This window comes from Pygocentrus nattereri, chromosome 21, assembly GCF_015220715.1.
Source record: "Pygocentrus nattereri isolate fPygNat1 chromosome 21, fPygNat1.pri, whole genome shotgun sequence".
Taxonomy (NCBI): domain Eukaryota; kingdom Metazoa; phylum Chordata; class Actinopteri; order Characiformes; family Serrasalmidae; genus Pygocentrus; species Pygocentrus nattereri.
Genome location: NC_051231.1, coordinates 13,286,748 through 13,306,214, shown reverse-complemented (window position 1 = coordinate 13,306,214; position 19,467 = coordinate 13,286,748). Strand labels below are relative to the sequence as shown.

Below are 19,467 nucleotides of genomic sequence, written 5' to 3'. Positions count from 1 at the left end.
AATATTGTTGGGAGAAAATATGATTAATATTTTATTGCTTGTCTGTGCAAGCAACGGATTTCTTTTTTTAAAACACATTTTTTGTTTAAACTTGAGCAGTAAAGTATAATCACATACTGGGGTCATGTGCTAGTCTTATGTTTCTCAAAAAAGAAATTTGATAGTTAAAATTGTTCAGTTCACAGTTATAGCATGTGACTGAAATTAACCCTTACAGGTCTAGATTGACTATTCTGCTATTCATTTGGTTAACACTGGGCTGATTATTTAAAAATACTTGATATACATGATTACGCAGTGATTGTAATATCCATTTACATTCTGTGTGGATGGATTTGGAGTCTGACTTTTAATAAAGTTATTGTTTTCCATAAGAAATCAAATATCTCTTCTGCTTACAAAGAATCTGCACTTTCCACACAATTTATCCACTTGTTTCAATGAGCTATAAGCTCTATTTAAAATTTATTTTATACTTTTTCATATAAATGTTAGAATTTTATGGACAATTAATACACATCTCTATACAGAAGAATGGATAAGTGCTGTAACATTAAAGAAAACCAATAATACAAAGCACAACACATGTATTAAGCAATAGCTCTTTATTGAAACCAATTCTGTAGCCACAATACTTCATAACAAGACTCACTGCCTGCTGTATACATTGTATAAAACTGAACGTTGTCGGGTAAACAGCTTAGTTAATAGAATTTTTCCCCAAAATCAACTTTTACACATTCTGAACATTTTTGTTTGCCTATTTGTTTGGCAGAGTTGTTTAATACACAAATAAACAAGGCCAGGGTATTTCCAAACACTGGGGCTAAGTGCCCTTAACTGACAAAATGCCCAATCACAATCTCCAGACTCAAAGTCTCACAGGTTCTGGGACGTCTACTGAAGCTCTCAACATCACGTTGAATCTGTGAGGTTGCGAGCATACAGAAAGCACTAATAAGAGGGGACGTCAGTTCCATACAGACACCTAATAGCTGCACAAGTAGTGCATTATGTACACTACCATTCAAAATTTTGGAGTCATTAATAATAATGTTCAGTCAACTTATACACTGTAGGCTGAAATGTAAACTAGATGCCAGAACGTAAACAGAAATTTAAATTATTTGGGAACAATGGCAAATTATGTTGTGGCTACACCAAAAAAGTAAATACTATTAAGGAATAAATTGTAATTATCATTTTTATAGTCATTTCTTGTCACAGAATTATTCAATCAGTGAGATTTGGTCACTGCTTTTCAAATATGAGGCATTCCAGATATTTAATTAAGTTTTGTTACCCCCTTGTGGCCTAGCAGAGGTAACAAAACTTGACATTCATAATATTGACATTTGTCTTTATATGACAACAGGAATGAAATGGAAATGAGCAATATAAGGGGTCCAGACACTCAAGCCACTCTATTATGTTAGAAAAAGACTGCTGTCAGTTCAGTGTGTTTTGTTATGAATCGGTCAATTCCACAAGAAGTCTTATTGAAAATTTGACTCCTTCAAAGAAAAAGCCCGCTTGATCCCCCTTGTGGTCTCAATGAGCACCAGAATTGTGGACTTTCTTGTTCCGCGAAGCCTGGAGATATAGATTTGGGCAATTGACTAATTTATATCCTCAATTTATAGAGAAAGAGGATCAATTAACAGTTTGAAGTGTGTACATGGATACATCACCCATAACTTGGATGACTTTAAAGGGGAATGCAACTGATTTTCTGCACAATTAAATGGTTAAAATGTAAACAGAGTCATTCAGAGTGGACTGGTGTGAAATTCTGTTTTAGACAAACATACTGAGTCAGAGTTGTTCACAGTGGGGGTGATAGGAACCAGACGTGCACCTCTAAAAGCTCACTTACTGAAAGTTATATGAAATGGTTATGAATGCACTGCCTGATGACAGACATTGTTTTATGATAGTTCTGGGAAGTTTTAGGACACTGATGCAAAATAGTCCCTAAAAGATTTTTTTTCCCCAGATTTTCCAGTATTTTATCATTTTCAAGAAAACTCAGACAGTTTTTTGTTTCTAAATAAAACTCATACTGTATTTGCAACTCCTGATTCCTATCGCCGACACTGTAAAGCAATCAGAGTCTCTAGAATCAACCATTTCAAACCAAAAACCTCTGAACCATGCTGGATTTGTTTACATTTCAACCACTGAGTTATGCAGAAATGCACAAAAAAAAACCAACAAAAAAAAAAAAACAAACAAACCCAATAATAATCATAAATCTCACTTAATTAGCAGAAGGAAGTATATGCAGTAGCAATGCCCGTTTTCAAATCAAGTGCAATCTTTTAGCAGTGTTACAACTGGCATGTCTCAAAGTACGTGTTTGTGTCATGTTCTCTTTCCATTTCAAATACTTAAGGCTGGATTAAGATTAAGATTCACTGACAGACATCTACCACCAATCCAATATTTGTCTGGTGTTTGTTGCTTTTTAATGAAGGTACACACAAACTTCCACAAACTCACAGTCACCGATAAATGAGATTTTTAAAATTCATTCATGTCATACGGCTCAAATGGCCTTCATGAGAAGACCACTGAGCTTAGAGATAATGTTTTTTTTTTCATGAAAATATAATTGCTCTCCAATGAATACAGTATATTTAGTAGTTTGGTGGCTTAACATTCCTCTAGTTGTTGATATATTACTTCCATATGACACACACAACCACTTGCACACTTCAGAGACTGAAAGTTACAATGAAAGAGGAGATAAATAGTTTTGCACTAATATTATTCACATTGTAGCTAGCTAAATGCTGAACAAGATATCAATACATAGCAGAGGTAGCAAAACATGACTTATTATTCATAATATTGATGACTTTTTCCTTTATATGACAACAAGAATGAAATGGAAATGAGCAATAAGGGGTCCAGACACTATAGCCACTATTATGTGAGAAAAGGCTGCTGTCAGTTCATAAAGTCATCCAAAAATGAATGCACACAAACTTCTGTCAACTGAAGTCAAATCACATTACTGACTGGCAGCAGCGAAAAAAAAAATTCGGTCATAAAACGATTTTCTGTAACACGGGTTAATAAAATCCTACACCAAGTTTTGCATCTACTTATATTGTTAATGCAAAGGAAAGAAGCTGCATCGACAGAATGTCACCTTGTTTAGTCTCATTTAGAGCCCGACCGATACTTTGGTTAGCCAATAATATCAGCCGATATCAACAATTCGGTTTTAAAATTCAAGGTTTTAAAAATGTTGCCAATAATGCAACAAAAAATTGGTAACTTTGATGGTCCAGGATCCAAACTCATGATCTTCCAATAATACAGTTGTGCTACTTCATTGGGATGTATCAAAATCTGATAGCTACCATAAGAATAATGCCATAAAGCACAAATAAAACTTTACCTATTAAGAAAATTGATGGAAAATAAGATGTAATTAACAAAAAGCAAAAATAAAAGTTCTGTGTAGCTGCGAAGATATTTATATTATTCAAAGCTATTCATGAAGTGAGACAGATATGAACTGAATGTGTCGATTAGGCCTGGGCAATACCAAAAATAATTTACAATATTGTTAAAAGAAATTTTAATTGAAGCTTAGACCTACCCAATTTTAGCTTACAGCTTTCAACATTGATTTAATGAAAATCTATATATTTTAAATATTGAACAATATAAATATTTGTGAACATTTTTGAAAACTTTCATGGCTCGTTTTTGAAAGTTGTTGCATGCAATCGTATGATTCCTTCTGGTGCAAGTTCATGGTAACTTCTGTGCTAATAGTGTCTCCTGCTGGAGATATATGCTCTCCAGCTTTCTTTGATTTTTAATGAAATGCATTCTTTTGCTTTCCAAAATTAAGGAAATGTGATGCAGAAATGTGATTAAGAATTAGAAGCAAGTTTTTCATTTTTAGCCATTGATCTACGTTTATTCCCATTCATCAAGGACTCGTTTAGCAAATTGCAGTCATTTTAGTACAATGGGAGAAACGGGAATAGACCATTACATGTAAATACTATTGAACACCTTTAAAGCATCATCATCAGCTTATATCAATCGTTGGTGATATTGGAGTACATGACGTTATCGCCCAGGCCTGGTGTCCGTAAATAAATACATTTTAAAATTATATTGCCCGATATGAGCAGTTATCAGATTTTTACAGCGTATTAAATTTGGTATCAGTCACAAAATTTACACATCGGTCGGGCCCTCATCTCAAAAAGTACGGTATTCAGAATTTGATTTTTTTCTGTAAGGGAGCTTTATATGTGACGGTGTTATAGAAATACAAGGCACAGGAAATCGCTCTGGAACCCACAATTACACATCCTCTCTTCCTCTGGGAAAATACTATCAGCCACCGTAAAAAGACCTTAATAGCAGCAGCAACTACAATAAACTACAAAACATCCAACTTTTTGATGAAGTTTCCTGTGTGAGTGTTTGGGGGAGGATTAGTAAAAATATTTAAATAACTATGCACACAACACAAACCCAGAGGGTTATTCTACTTTCGTTAGAAGAAATAAAGTATATACACAATCGAAGGGTCCTCTAAGTTTCGGCTAAAACTTTCTAAAGTCTCTTAACTCTCTTAGATCCCCTGGCTGACTGAATAGGCACTGTCTGCAGTCCGCAGGGACCTCTAAGTAAACGTTTTGACTGTTCTACCCTAAAGTTTTTTCTACAAAGAAAGATTAATTTAATCAGCCATGCCATTTCAACCATCCTTATACAGTTACAGGGAATCAAACCTGAATTTAAAAACTGTCCACAAAACTGCTTTGGAGAGGCCAAATACAGAGATTGTATTTTCTATACACCAAATATAGAAAAAAGCTTCTAAAAACACCAAAGAACCAACTATGATTTCCTTCTTTACCAGAAAGTGCTAATGCATTCAATAGCATGCACCTGTAAACACAAGCAAGTCCTAGTTGATGATAAACATGTAGGGAAGCATAATTTCTTTAATTTTGCAAGCATCTCTCTACATTAATAAGCTGGTAAAATGTTAGAGAAACTACAACTAAGTTTCAGCATCGCTTTCGTCAAAGAGAAGAAAACTAGAAAACTACAACGTGCAACTAAATCACTCATGAAAACACAAAAGCTACAACAGGGAAGAGACTGTAAACCTGGACTGAAACAGATTATGGTCAAAGGGGAATTTTATACAAAACACAATTTACTGAAATTGGGAAGTTTCTGTGAGAACTTTATTTGTGGCACAGTCAGTATTAGAACCAGATTATCATTTTCTCCAGGCTTAATCAGGCTGTATCTTGTAGGGAGGGCAATTGCAAGATTTGGACCACTACTGTGACTGTGATTTAAACTGTGATTGTTTTCTATAAATTAAGGTCCAGTGGTCACTTGCATGAGTCATTTCAGGAAAATCTGTTCACTCAGTGGCCATCTTTTGGCAGTTATTTACAGCCATGCAAGACCTCTCTCTCTTTGAATGGGGAGAGACCACAATATTCCAAAAAGTTTAAAAATATATTTGAAATTGCTGGAAAAAACCTCAAACAGTTTGTAGCTCGATATTGCACAAAAAAACTAAGATTTTTCTGGTTATTCTTTCTACCAGGTTTGTGCAGATCTCCACAACACGTTGGGGGCTTTCTCTGCTCAGGCCTCATTATCATCTACCCTTCTCCACTCACAGTATAACCAGCAATCTGATTGGCTCTTTTTCTTAAAGGGTGAGACTTTCTCCATAAACAGATGCCTTATCAAATATTCCCATTCATATTTTAACCAGAGACCTCCTCGTTTGTAATGTCTCTGATGAAACATCTTAAGCGAATCTTGGCCTTATACCTCAGGTGAGCTGCACAAAATCTGTTTAGGGAAGTGAAAGAAAATTCAAATTAAGCTAATTAAGCTTTAGGCTCTAAATGTAAACTCCAGCACTTCAGGTGCAAAGTTCAAATGTAAATTGACAGTTTCAAATGTACCTTAAACATTTAACTTATGATAAATACTTAAGATGTTTCTTGCTAGTGGTAACACGCTATTTTATTTGGGCCAAGAAGATCGGAATATTAGTAGGTTTTTTTTTTGGCTTTAGGCTTAAGTGCCAAGTGTAATGTGCCAGACAGCCAGTTAGTTTTGGTTGTGTTGTCATGTTTGTCTTATGCGCTTATGACTGGTCTAACTCTGAGGTGTCCACTGCCAGTCCTGGAGATCTACAACCCTGGAGAGTTCAGATCTAACATACCTAGTTATTCCGATGCCCCTGGATCACGTGAATCTTTTTTTAGTTGGAGTTAACTCTACATGGTAGAAGATCTCCTGGACCAGGATTGGACACCCTTGCTTTGACCCATCTACAGCCAGATCACAAGCTTTGTGTTAATGGTTAAACAAATCCTACATTTTCAAAAAAGATTGTGCTTCAAGGGTTATTAAGTACAGTTCTGTATACAACCATGAACACTCAAAGAACCTTCTGCATGATTAAAGGGTCCTTTGCATCATGAAAGGGCTCTTCAGATTGATGGAAAATGTACATGAATGTGCTATAGACCATTTTCAAAAAGGTTCTATTTTGCACCCTAAAAGTGTTCTTCTGTTGTTACAAGCTTGACACCATAACAATAGAAGAACCATTTAAAAAAATTCTATATAATCATCTATAGCACATCATGCAACAATCTGAAGAACCCTTTCATGATGCAAAGAACCCTTTAATCATGCAGAAGGTTCTTTGAGTGTTCATAGTTATATATAGAACTATTTTCTTTAGAATCTTCTTAAGAACCCTCAAAGCACCATCTTTTTATAATTGTACTTAAAACCTCTAGGCTATAATTACAATTGCAGCTCTTTAAAAAATGACAAATTTATGATTCTTTAAAAACTTATACATTTTCAGCCCCAACATCTTGGAGAAGCTATAAAGTGTTAAGACGACCAGAAGCCCTGGAGGGGATGAATACCTTCAACTGGACTTTCTCAGATCTCAGAAAAAGCTGCTAATCTTGCTTGACCTACACGGCTCCACTTCAAGTGTGGATCAGCAACGTCTCTACTTCACCCATTTGCTTTACATGAATGTTCACTGGTGTAAATAATCTGGCCTGAATGAATGGATGCGGTGCTCACCCCTACCTTCTGTATCGGTTATATCTTATTTTCTAATATCTAACTCTAAACAGTGTTATTCAGCTCTGATCCTACAATATTTATAACTTTCTTTTTCTGTTGTTAGCCATGTAGCCTTTAGCATACTAGCCAGCTAGCAGTCAAGTGATGACGTTGTATCAGCAGCCATGTGTAACAGATGGAGTACTTCGCAAACTAAAGCTCAGCAAAATTTTAAGACTTCACTGCTTTGACTTATAAACATATACCCTTTGTACATGTGTACAACCTCAATGATTTCTGGGCAAGTTCTAATGCTAATACAGTAATGGAACAGGCCTTGGGGAGGCACTGGGCATTCGCCTGGGGGTAAATGACAATGCCAATTGGACAAGGGAACCAGAAATGGGTGGTTGGTTTTAACCAGCACACACTAATGAGGTTAAAGATCAGTGTTATTTTATTTATTTATTTTTAAATTAGACTTAGTTGAACACACTCAATAAAACTTTCAAACTTTTCAATCGTGGTGCTTGTGATATATTCTGCTTATGATATTGTAAGCATTTATTCTTTATCTTTAGTAATGTAGTGATGGCGCTAAAATACTGAACTGTCCACAGAGACCAAAATGGCTATAATTTACGTCTGTTTAAATAGATAAAGTCAGAATCAAAATGTTTATTCTTCTCAATATCACAGCCACATTAGTTACATATTGTCAATTTTGCAATTTTACATTTTCTGAACCTCTACAGTTACTTGGATTCTGGCCAGTCCTTCATATACTTTAATTAAAAATACCTCTAACATGAATCAAACTGCAATATTTGCTATTTAGAGTGCTAAAACAGATGTTTCATTCTTTGTCATTTAATTCAATATCACATCATATTAAAATCAATTAATCTTCAAGTCAGGAGAGACTAGATTTTACAATAAGACAAAACAGCGAAAGCACCAGACTAAATAAATTCTGTACCATTCAGAGACTGCCAAATATTTCATTACGAATGCATCTTCCACGCAAAGAAGACCGTGAGCTTTCAGAAACTCAAAGTATACAACATTACACTGAATTGGGCTGTCTGACATCTAAAATGTTCAAGTAATGCACCTAAAAACTATGAGGTATCCTTTACCCAGCAGGTAAATGTAATGAAGACCCCCGAAGGTCTTCTCCTGTTTAAGGACGTATGTTACCTAAACTTACCCAAACCTTAATTACTCAAAATTAAATAAATGTTCTGCGACTGAGGTAACAACTTGGGTGCATGCATATGTAGACAATTATATTCTTTGGATTCATGCTTGTTGAGTCATATTTGATCAAAACAGCCATATTTCTACCATCTACCACAGTGATTTTCATGATAAAAACAGACCAAACAATTTTAATAATAAAACTGGGGTTGCCTGGAGTCCCTTCACCCTATGTAGACTTTACAACTTCCTCTGAAAGAGCTATATACAAGTGAAGATGTCAATATTCCTTATATTTGCCTATGCGTAAGCTTTAATCCAAAGTATAAGCATGAATGAAGTGCATGAGGTTCATTTAAGCAACAAAAACTGCTACTAATCATAAAAATGCCTGAGGTAAATGTCTGTGTGCTTACAACTAATCAAGTGAAGAACAGGACCATTTCCATGACCTCTCCATGAAAAGCTCCTTGACCCGCTAAGAAACAACACTTCATGCAGATGGGTCTACTTTCATCTCAAAAAACTCATTTATCATATCTGGATTTACAAAAAGGAAATATTTGGATGAGGGTTGTGCCTTGTATATCCTGTTAAACATTTATTAACTGCAGAATTTTAAGAACAATAAAAGTGACACTCAAGCCAGACTGGGAAACCCTTTCCTGGTGACATAGTTTTAAAGCTGGGAGGAGCTACTTTAGGTGGGTCACACAAAGTGTTAGAGGCCCACATGCTCACGCATATTGTCTTTTTTGTGCTTGGAATATTACTTTCTTAATTTTCCTTGCTAGCTGGCGAATGCAGAATAAAGCCAACTAGCTATTTTTACTACTTGGATGCTAAAATCCACTGTCCCCCAAAAATCCACCCCAAAGTAAGTGTAGTTTTTCAACACACCTTCAACAGCGGTATGCCAAAGTTTGGACTTTGGAAATTACAGTCATTGGGAAAATAGTCATATTTTCTGACTCTTCAAATCTTGTACTCGACATCCACGGGCAACAAAGCAGGTGAAGACCATTATGGGGAACTTTGAAAGTCAAAGCAAGACCTGGAAGACCTAGAAAACTCTGACAGAACTCATCAAAGGCCACAATTACCAAAGGTAGGTTTGGAGAAAAGGGGAGCAGCATTTGATGAAAAGAACACCTTGCAAACAGTTAAGCTTGGGGATGAAAAAATGGATTCCACTAAATATAAGCAAATGCTGTAAACTGAAACTGAAACTGAGGCTCTCTTCTACAACAGGACAATGACTGAAAACATGCCTCAGAGTCAACCAAAAACTACTTCAATAAACTTAGGCTGAAGCTTTTGGAATGGTCCTCACCATCCCCCACTTGCAGAGTTGTCTTATTTGTTTAAAAACAGTTTGCTGCAGAGGTTGTGTTTACTTCTTATTACTAAAAACATCAACAAAATGTTTTTTGGATGCCCAAACTTTTCTTCATCTGAAGGGGGTTTCCTAGTCTGTCTGGCAAGGCCCTTTAAGGATGAAAAATTTTGGGACCAAACAGAAAAATACATTTATTTAATATATCTCTGTAATTTTGGACTTATAATGCGTAATAACCCTGCGCGACTCGAAGCTAAAGCAGACATTCAGGACACTCACTCTGTAGTTTTTATCATATTAATAACAACAATAAATAGCCAGGAATGCAAACTGTAATATTTAGACTTCAATTTCATCTAAAAACTGTAATAGCTTTCTGGCTTAAATTTGAAACTGTGTTAGGTTTTCTTTTTTTGTTTTTTTTTTTTCTCCCCTAAAACACAAACAGATCATCTGAAATCGGAGAGGCAAATTTTAAGCCACGTCATAACTAGAAATGCCAAGTAACTTTTAAGTTTGCCTTTATTATGGATTACATTTTCCCCCATAATAGATACTTCTTTACAAGCATTTAGGAACTGTTTTGCGAGCCATATCTGATGCACAACAAAAGCATATAATATGTACAATGCTGCATATATTATATGGCCTAAAATCTTAGTCCTTGGTAGTTAGAGTTAGGAAACACCACATTTGGATCATCCTTGTAGCGTAGGACATTTTTTCCTCTCATCATGGTACAGTACAGCTCAGAGTCAATAAAACACCACAAAAACTGACACTAAATTAAAACAGAGAAACTTCCAGCCACAGTTAATACAGTGAAAGAACTGCACTGTAAACCCATCATAGATAACTGTCAAGTAGAGCCATTTATGCTGTACCTTTAAAGTTTAAGGCATATTCCAGGGATATTTCATCCAAAATAGAAAACAAGACTCCTATTGCCTTAAACTAATTCTTCAAGTAAAGTGGGACACAAATGTCCATGGAGGTAAGTGGGACGCTTCCCAAAAAAGAATGTCGATGGTGTTGCTTACAAAAGACAGCCCTGACAATTAAAACTTTTTGAAATCAAGTATTCAAGGGATATTTTAGCATCTGTAAACTTTTTCTACTACCCAAATCGCTATGATCTTGACATAAAATCTGTTCGGTCAATTTATTCAGTAATTTACTAGCTTAAACTTGAAGACTCACACCCTTACTGAAATAATGGACATCTATTTCACCATAAGTCACTAAACTAAACATTTAATATGGTAAACTGACTCTGTGAGTAAAACAACTACTCTCATTGTTCCTTTCCCTCCATGATGTGCTCCAAAGCTCTATAACGTATGTATTTTAACAGAATGGTGCCTGCTACTAGTATTGTGCAATTTTTACTCACTGCTATCTTATCAAACTGGCCCAGCTGCCATATTGCTATTTTCACAATTGGCCATTCAATCTAAATTATGCATACTTAATACAATCTCATGCTATTCCAGAACAAGAATTATTGATCATTTTCAGCTGGTTGATGACCTTGAATCTCACCAGACACTTTTCTGTAACACTGGGTTCCTCGTGATCATTTGAAGGGGACTTTTTAAAAAAAATCTGCATAGTATGCAAACAAAGTAATTCAAAGTGGTTTGGTGTGAAATCCTACATTCTAGAGGAAGAATTGTTTACAGCGGTGGTGATCCAAAACGTCCACCTCAAGCTGCCTTACAGAAAGTTATCTGAAGCAGTTATGAATTTTCTGGCTGATGTCTGAGACATTGTTGTATGATAGTTTTGAGAGGGTTTGGAACCAACAGACAGGGTTCATGGTAGAGAGGTACATGAAAGGTTTTTAAGGCAAAATAGTCCGCATAGAAAAATGTGTGTTGTCATTTTTTTGACTATTTTACCATCATCAATTCTACATAAAATTCTATATAAAACTTGGAAGATACATGTAGGTTCACTGGTGTGTTTACATACTAAATAAAATGTCTATATTTGTGATGTAGTCATGGCGACCCCTGGTTCCCATTACCATCACTGTCTCTACAATTAACCATTTCACAACAAACCACACAGAATGTCTCTGTTTATATATCAAACACTGATTTAAGCCAAAACTTTGGAAAATGTGATGGAATTCCCCTTTAAACCACTCCAGGGTGTTCAAAATTCAGTCATGCCTTTACATACGGGTCGAAAAAAAATTTTTTTCACCCAAATCTAAAGGGAGTGGGAGTGGACAGAGAAAGACTAGCTCTAGACAGAAACAGAATCATATGGCACTTGCAGGTTTTTTTTGTAACGCACGAGGTGTTAAGGTCAACCATTTCTGATATGCAACAATATACATTCCCATATGGGCAAGGGCAGAGAGAGGAAAACAAAGCAACTCCAAAAGATGACAGTAAGGCATCCTCAAAAAACCAGAAGACACAGGAGCAGGTCTGACAGGCATCAGAGGAGGCATTTAATCCTATGCCTAGTGAAGAAATCTAGACTGGAAACAGCTTTGAGCATTTAACACCCTGTAGTGGCTTAAACGACGAGGACTCAGAGAAAGAAGAATAAACAGACAGAACAGAAATGTACATCTGCAATAGAGGGTAAACATCTTGTACATCTTAATGGAATACTCCAACATTTTTCAACCTGATCTCTGTCTGTGGCAAGCAGTCCACCACCACATGCATCAATTCCATTCTGGGTCGGCCAATATTTGAGATTCCAGAATTGGTATTGGAAAAGAAAAAGTGGTATCATGCCATCACTAATTACCTCTTATTTCCCAAGATATATTTTGGTTTTTCCATCTGAATTTACATTCCCAAATCTGAAGGCAAATTATTTAGTAACTGCATGAAATAAATGTAAAGTGTTGTAAAAGCTCAAATTAACAGAAAATGTGTTTTATGATCAAACATAATGCCATATGCTTACAATTTACTGCTAAAAACCAGAAATCTTAGACACTTGTTTTGTTTTTGAATTTTTTTTTTACACTGCATATCGCTGAAGAGGCTCTCTGAGATCCTGTTTATAGCTCAGATTTATGGAAAATGGGTCAACTTTCAGTCTCTTTTATTATGAAGTTTTAAAATTACATTAGCCAAAGAAGGCAGTTACAGCTCTCATATGACACTTTTGAATGTAGCTTATGAAACATGATTGAAATGATTGAAATAGAAGTTATGAAGTAAAGAATAAGACGAAGTGCATTTTGCAACCACTGGTGGTTCCACAAAGTTAAAGAGGTTAATAGAATGCCCAAAGACACAGGAAGCATATTGCCCGTATCTTTATTGAACTCCAGAAGAGCAGAAAATTTAGGTGAACACGTGCTGCGCAAACTCACACGTATTAACAATTACCCAAATCAACTAGTTGTACAAGCATGAATACATGCTTTGAGACTATATGATCCTTTCATAGCCTTCTCAGCGTAACTTTTGTCGGCTGAGTGCTTTTGGTTTACTGTTCTGGATTATATTCCTACACAAAGAAAGCCAACCAGAGCAGTGGCACACTTTACATGCCACTACTGTAGATATGACAGGCGTTTGGCCTACTCTGTTACCTTTTAAAGCGGTTGCTAATTGCTTATCTTCATTTATAGTACATCTACATAAGTAAATGGTTCACAACAGGATCAGGCATATTTTATCTAATATCTCATCCATTAAAATATGCCAGGATCAGACATCTCTAAATGCAATACCTTTAAAACAAAACAAACAAAAAATGTTTTTGCGATACACCGCTCACCCCCCATAACCCCCCCCCCCCATTAACGTATCAGGCAATCTGATCATCTGACTAATGCTGATCATTTTTGAAAACAATCATCTGCTGATGTTATGAATCCAATAGAAATTACCAAGTACAAATGTTAAGAAATGAATGTTTAAATTATTTAGAAACTATAATTACAGCCCAACTACACAGAAGAAACTATAATTAAACCCAACTCTATTCTAAACACTAAAGAAATGACTGTCTGGTTTGCTAGACACAGCTGACAGAGATCAGGCTGAAATTAGGAAGATGAGGCTCCCATTACAGTGCAATTTCAGTCAAAACTCCCAGATGAATTTAGAACTTACATTCACTCCCCTCCCAGCTAATTTCCCGTATGTATATGGCTCAGTGGAGAGGTCTGTAAATCAGCATCTACCCACATATTTTATAATGTTCTGTTATGCCCTTGCTCTTTTTGGCAACTCATTAAAGGCAGTGCAAATAGAGTTTTCAGTTTGAAATGTATATTGTGCTACGCACGTGTGCACATTGAAGTGCAAGCTCCACTGCTACCCTTTACTGATCCCAGAAGAGAGAGAAAAGACTCTTTTACTGTTATTCTCTCTCTCACACACACACACACACACACACACACACACTATGAAGTTAAGATCCATTCTCTCTCTAACCTCAACATCACAACCCCAAAGGATAAGTTAAAACTACAAAAGCAAAATATGCATACACTAATACACACATACGTATTGATATATTAAAGATACAAAAGTGCGTATTCATAAATAAGTGCTTTGGGTCAGTGTAGAGAGGAAATTTCGTTGCATTAAAAAAAAAAAAAGGCTGTAGCTCATTTATGGTATAGAGCACTGAAAAAACTAATTATTCCATAATAATTATTTTTTTCCCCCTTGTTTCTTTCAATCAATATGTACTTGCTTCTAAGGTAGGAAACACTCTGTATAAATAAGGGACTACAGCTGTATTGCCACAATTTACTGTATAAACTCTGTCCCAGGGACAGTTTCACCGCAGTTCTTGGGCACAAATCCTAAATTTACACTGTAATTAAAGAGGGATTCCACTGACCTTTCGAGATTTCAGCATAATTGAGTGGTTAAGATGTAAACAAATTCATTCAGAGTGGTTTGGTGTAAAATGCTCTGTTCTAGAGACACAATTGTTCATTGTGGTGGTGATAGGAACCAGACGTCCACCTCTAAAAGCTCCCTCACAGAATGTTATTACACAAAATAGGTATGAATACACTGCCTGATGTTTGAGACACTGTTTTATGACAGTTTAGGGGACATTTAAGGCCTTTACATACAGAGTGCGATTTATTCATGCAAATTATCGTGTGTATAAAATAATATCTTGCAAACCAAATGAGATTTTTCAGAGAGTGAAAATGCAATATATACTTTTTCCCTGTTCAATTTTATGAATTTTGGCTGGAGAAACTAACTCATGAATCATGGTCGTCTCTGCGGTTGGCATGGCGACAACAAAGACAGAGCGGCTGTGTCTCGGCACACAAACAGCTTAAACTAGGCCACAAACATCTGAGTTTATATGCGGAAGCACTCAGAGATTCAGCCTCTGAATGAAGAGATGAAGCTCTTTGCTCTACTTTTACTTCAACAAAATCTAAAGTAGTCCACAGTTTGCTCATTCTGTGAGAAGCAATTCGGTCCATTTGATTTCTGCTTTGTCCGGTGTGGAGCCAAAAACAGCTCAAACTCAGCAGAGATCCCAGCTGAATGAGACAGAAAACTCTCAGTTCTTTCACTTTTCCAAAGTGAAACCTGTTTTATGAGAAGCAAAGAAAGTCTTTTTGAAAGAACTGTATGTGTTTTTCCACAGCAAAATTCCCCAATTGTGCTGGCATGTACAGATCTGATGTGAGAGAAAAAGACTTCACATTTCTGTGTCGTTTACATGAGCCACATTCAGTGTGTAATGGCTTAAGTGCATGCAAATGCATGAAATTAATTTTTTTTTTCACTATTTTATCATCAACATGAGAAATGTAGGTTCAATTAAATGTAGGTGTGTAGGTTCACTGGAGGTTTCAGATTGTAAACAAACAGCTATATTTGTATTCACATCTCTGGCTCCTGTTACCACCACTGTAAAGACATCAGAGTCAGTCTCCATCAAACCACGCTGAATCACTTTGTTTACATCACAAGGAGTGAGTTATGCCACAATTTAGAAAAATTGGTGGACTTGCCCTTTAAGCCTAGTTCAATGCTAAAGGAAAAAAACTTTCATTTAAAAAGGAAATGAACAGTTCCAATAAATATCTCCTTTTCAAACTGCTTAAATCATAATGTCACTGAATGGCTTCTTCAACATGAGTTTGACCCCTACTCTGACATCATATAAAAAGGCTTATGAAAAAATGTCATTTAAGGTAGATTAATACAATCATCTTTTAGCGCAAATATGAGGAACAGCAGTGACAGTGGTGTCGCCGACACCTACACAGAGTAAAGGATATTGACTCATTTTCATCAAGATGTAGCAGACGACCAGTACTGGCCACAAAGGGTGCAATATATGCATTTTTTTTTGTTTTTCCTATCGAGCACCTCTCCAAAATTGGCTGGTCCTGCTTTTTTTTTGTACTTGGAGAGCCCTCAGCAAATCAAAATTGATACATATAAAAACAGATGAGAAACCAATCAATTAGTACTGATGACAAATCAGTACGAAAGACCATTTTTGTGTATATTTGATCATGAGGTATAATGACCTGACACACACAAAGTAGAAAACAAAATAAAAATGTTCCTACAAGATACTAAAGAGAAGCCACTTTTTTGAAAAAAGTAAAAGAAAAAGTAAAGAAAAAGTCAGTGGGGTCCTTAAGAAGCCCTTTTGTAAAATGAGTGTGAGTATTTTGTGGGAACATTGTACATGAGAGGAAAGCCAAAGCACACACACTAAACCACATGAGAGGACTAATTATCTTTAGGAAAAAGAATGTTCATTAATATATGCATATTTAAAGCTTCTGTGTAATTAAAAGCCCTTAAAATACTGATTGTCAATTAAAAAAAAAGAAAAAAAGGAAAAAAGAAGAAAATTAAAGGCATTACCACTTTGCCCTCCCCTTTACACTAGCCTTATCTGAAATTACATTTCTCTAAACAGACCTAGAGGAGGGTTCCTGGATCTGCCGTGCCACGTTATTGAATTAAAGTGTGCTACGCAAAGATTTGAGACACGAATAAAAGATGTTATTTCAAGTTTTCCTTAAACAAGTACTGCAGAAGTAAAATTAAATAACACATTAGCAAGGTTAAATTACAAAAGTGTAACCACAAAATAATTTCACATAACGTTAAATCAGTTTATTTTCCGACTTGTTTTTCTGTGTAATGCAGGTCCAAACAGTGGGATTCCCCTCATGATGCAACAGCCTGAAGTGTACAGTAAAATATTGCAGCTGCAGGAAGAAAATCTCCATTTTTGTCATTTTCCAGTTTTTGATATTATTTAAGAATGTCTGTTACCCTTTACATTGTGTGTAAATTTCATGATGAATGGACCAAAAAAAAATGGACTTAAATTACAAGAGAAAAATTATTTTGCTTTTAAAGTATTGGACTTTGGAGATAGAAGGTTTTCTTCTGATAACAGCAATATATTACCCGGTATTTACAGTATTATGCAAAAGTTGTGAACATCTGAAATTATTTATCTGAGCAGTTAAGTCTGCTTCTGCCAGTAATGTTAGAATAAATACAAGTAAACATTAAGCAGCAGAACAACCAAAACGAGAAGTGGTTTTTAAAGATGTTATAAATATGTAGATTAGCAGAATACAGTTAGACGAGCACAGGGTTGGTTCTTCTGCATGTCAGCCATTGCATGGACTTGTTCATTTACATCAGCAGCAGCTCATTTAATTTAGTGAAGTTATTGATTAGATATACTTGTTATTGGATACTGACTACAAATGCTGGGCTTCACTGAAATTTTTCTAATGATAAACACCCAGATAGACAGCTTTAAGTAGCATTTTTTCAGACAAACTAAGACTTTTGCACAGTACTGTACATAAATTTGATGTTGAGATGCATCACCTTGAAGTCATAATGTAAAGGAGAAAAAAAGGGATTTGTAATATAATAAAACTATGTCCTTTTTTAACAGGCTAGGCTGAATCCACTATCCATCCAATCCATATCAACTGGCATACAACTAAGTAAATGTGAACAAAGCTGATGTTTTGTGAAAGATTACATGTATGATTATACCTTGTTGATCATTCAAAGAAATATGTTGATTTGATGTCAGTGTGGGAGCAGCACTGGGATTTAAACTCACAACCTTCCGGTCGCTGGCTCACCTACGCCACTGACAACTAGGCTTCAGACCTTTCTTCACAGGTACAATTAGCCCAAGAACACTTGATTTCCTTCCTGCTTTCTATTTTCGAGAAGGAAAAAAAGCTTTACTTGTAAAGTTGTTCATTCCTCCTTCAATATTTTCACTTGCTATAACTTGCGATCCACAGACAAGCAGCTTTTACGGTTATTTTCAGAGCTGCACCAAAACTACACGCAGAATATCCATGTATTTGAGTGTTCAAGAGACATTATCATTGAAAACGAGGGTGTTTCTTGAAAAACATCAGTACACAGACTATAGTCATTTGCCATTTTTGATTAAAACAAGTGCCTGTTTAAGAAGGCTTAATCGCTTCCATGTGCAAATGTTACATTATTTTCTGAACAAACGACGTTTAGAAATTCAAAGCAAACATGAGGTATGCTGTGACAACGGTTATTGCTCTCATAATAAAAAAAAGAAAAACAAAACAAAACGAACAAAAAAAACAAAAACAAAAAAAACACAGGAATTAAAAAGACCCGCACATCAGAATGAAGAGAAGGCAGCTTTATCATTAGCAGCTATCATGAAACCTCACTTCAAAACTGTTTTCCGATAGAGGAAATAAAACATGTGCAAACCTTGGCATTCAGCAAACAGTTTCAGTCGTAACAAATGAATAAGATCGTCTGAAATCAATTCATAATAGCAACGTAGTATGTGTGCTTTGACATCTTCCTCTCATTTCATACAAAAGATTGTTTTTGTTGAGCAGAACTGTTCTCTTAAAGAAAAGAAGGGAGAGAAAGGGGTCAATAGAAGGATGTAGAATAGGAAAAGGGGGAGTACTAAAATGGTCTGAATAGCACAGGCACAACACTAAGACATTTGGAATTATCAAGAAAATTTGTCTAAAAAAAAAAAACTAAACCAACAAGAGTCATTAAGGTGTTCTATTTATAGTAATGTGCAGACAACCCCTTATTTTCTCAGCAGAAGAAATCTGGGATTTGCTTTTGCTGAGAAGGGTCTTGCCTGGAAATAAATAGCTCTGTGTACAGTCAAACCTATGTAAGACCAGCTACAGTTGCTCGTGATCACCAAAACGGATGTCTAAGAGAATGTGGTGACTTTTAGGGGCTGAGACGGAGAGGGGTTAATAATTGCATATACAACAAGTTTGACTGCACAATTAAGAAGAACTCGACATAACACTTACGCATGCGTGTGCACACATTCACACGCATGTAGTAGTACATTCCTGCCCTTATAACAGTGTGGGTGGGTTATACAGGTGTTATAGTGGGACATTAAAGAAAAGGGGAATAAGCACATGGAGGTGAGGGGTGGTCTGCTGAGGGTGCGTGCATGTTAAGAGGGTGTATTTCTCACTCAGTGAGGCAGCTGTCCAGCCCTACAGTGCCGTGGCGCTCCTTGGAATAGCTGTGCCGTAGGCTGCCGTTGGGCAGGGGGTGATGAGTGGCAATTATGCCACAGTGCTTTAACAGATTGAGGCTGTAACTGGTAACAGAAGTGGGGTCTTTGGGAGGAAAAGGCTTCATGGTGGAGAGGATGAGGGCCAGGCAGTCGGCCACATCTTTATTCGGCGCACACGCCAAAGCCGGGGTGTGACCTAGTGACGGGAGTAGGGTCAGGATCCAGCATCAGCAATTACTGAAACTTTGTTTTAATGAAAAACATAGTATGATTTTGTTTGTACAGCT

General features: G+C 36.1%; 1 protein-coding gene across 2 annotated transcripts in view; it reads right to left on the bottom strand.

Moving 5' to 3' along the window:
* The window catches only part of dgkab (diacylglycerol kinase, alpha b), a 93,274-nt gene that overhangs the window by 40,396 nt on the left and 33,411 nt on the right, over positions 1–19,467 (bottom strand). Inside the window, exon 28 of one of the 2 annotated variants that reach the window (XM_017692733.2) lies at positions 19,136–19,376. In XM_017692733.2, coding sequence (XP_017548222.1) covers positions 19,136–19,376 — 241 coding nt within the window. Of the gene's footprint in view, positions 1–588; positions 19,377–19,467 lie in introns of those variants that run through there. The other variant, XM_037532244.1, reaches the window with a different exon arrangement.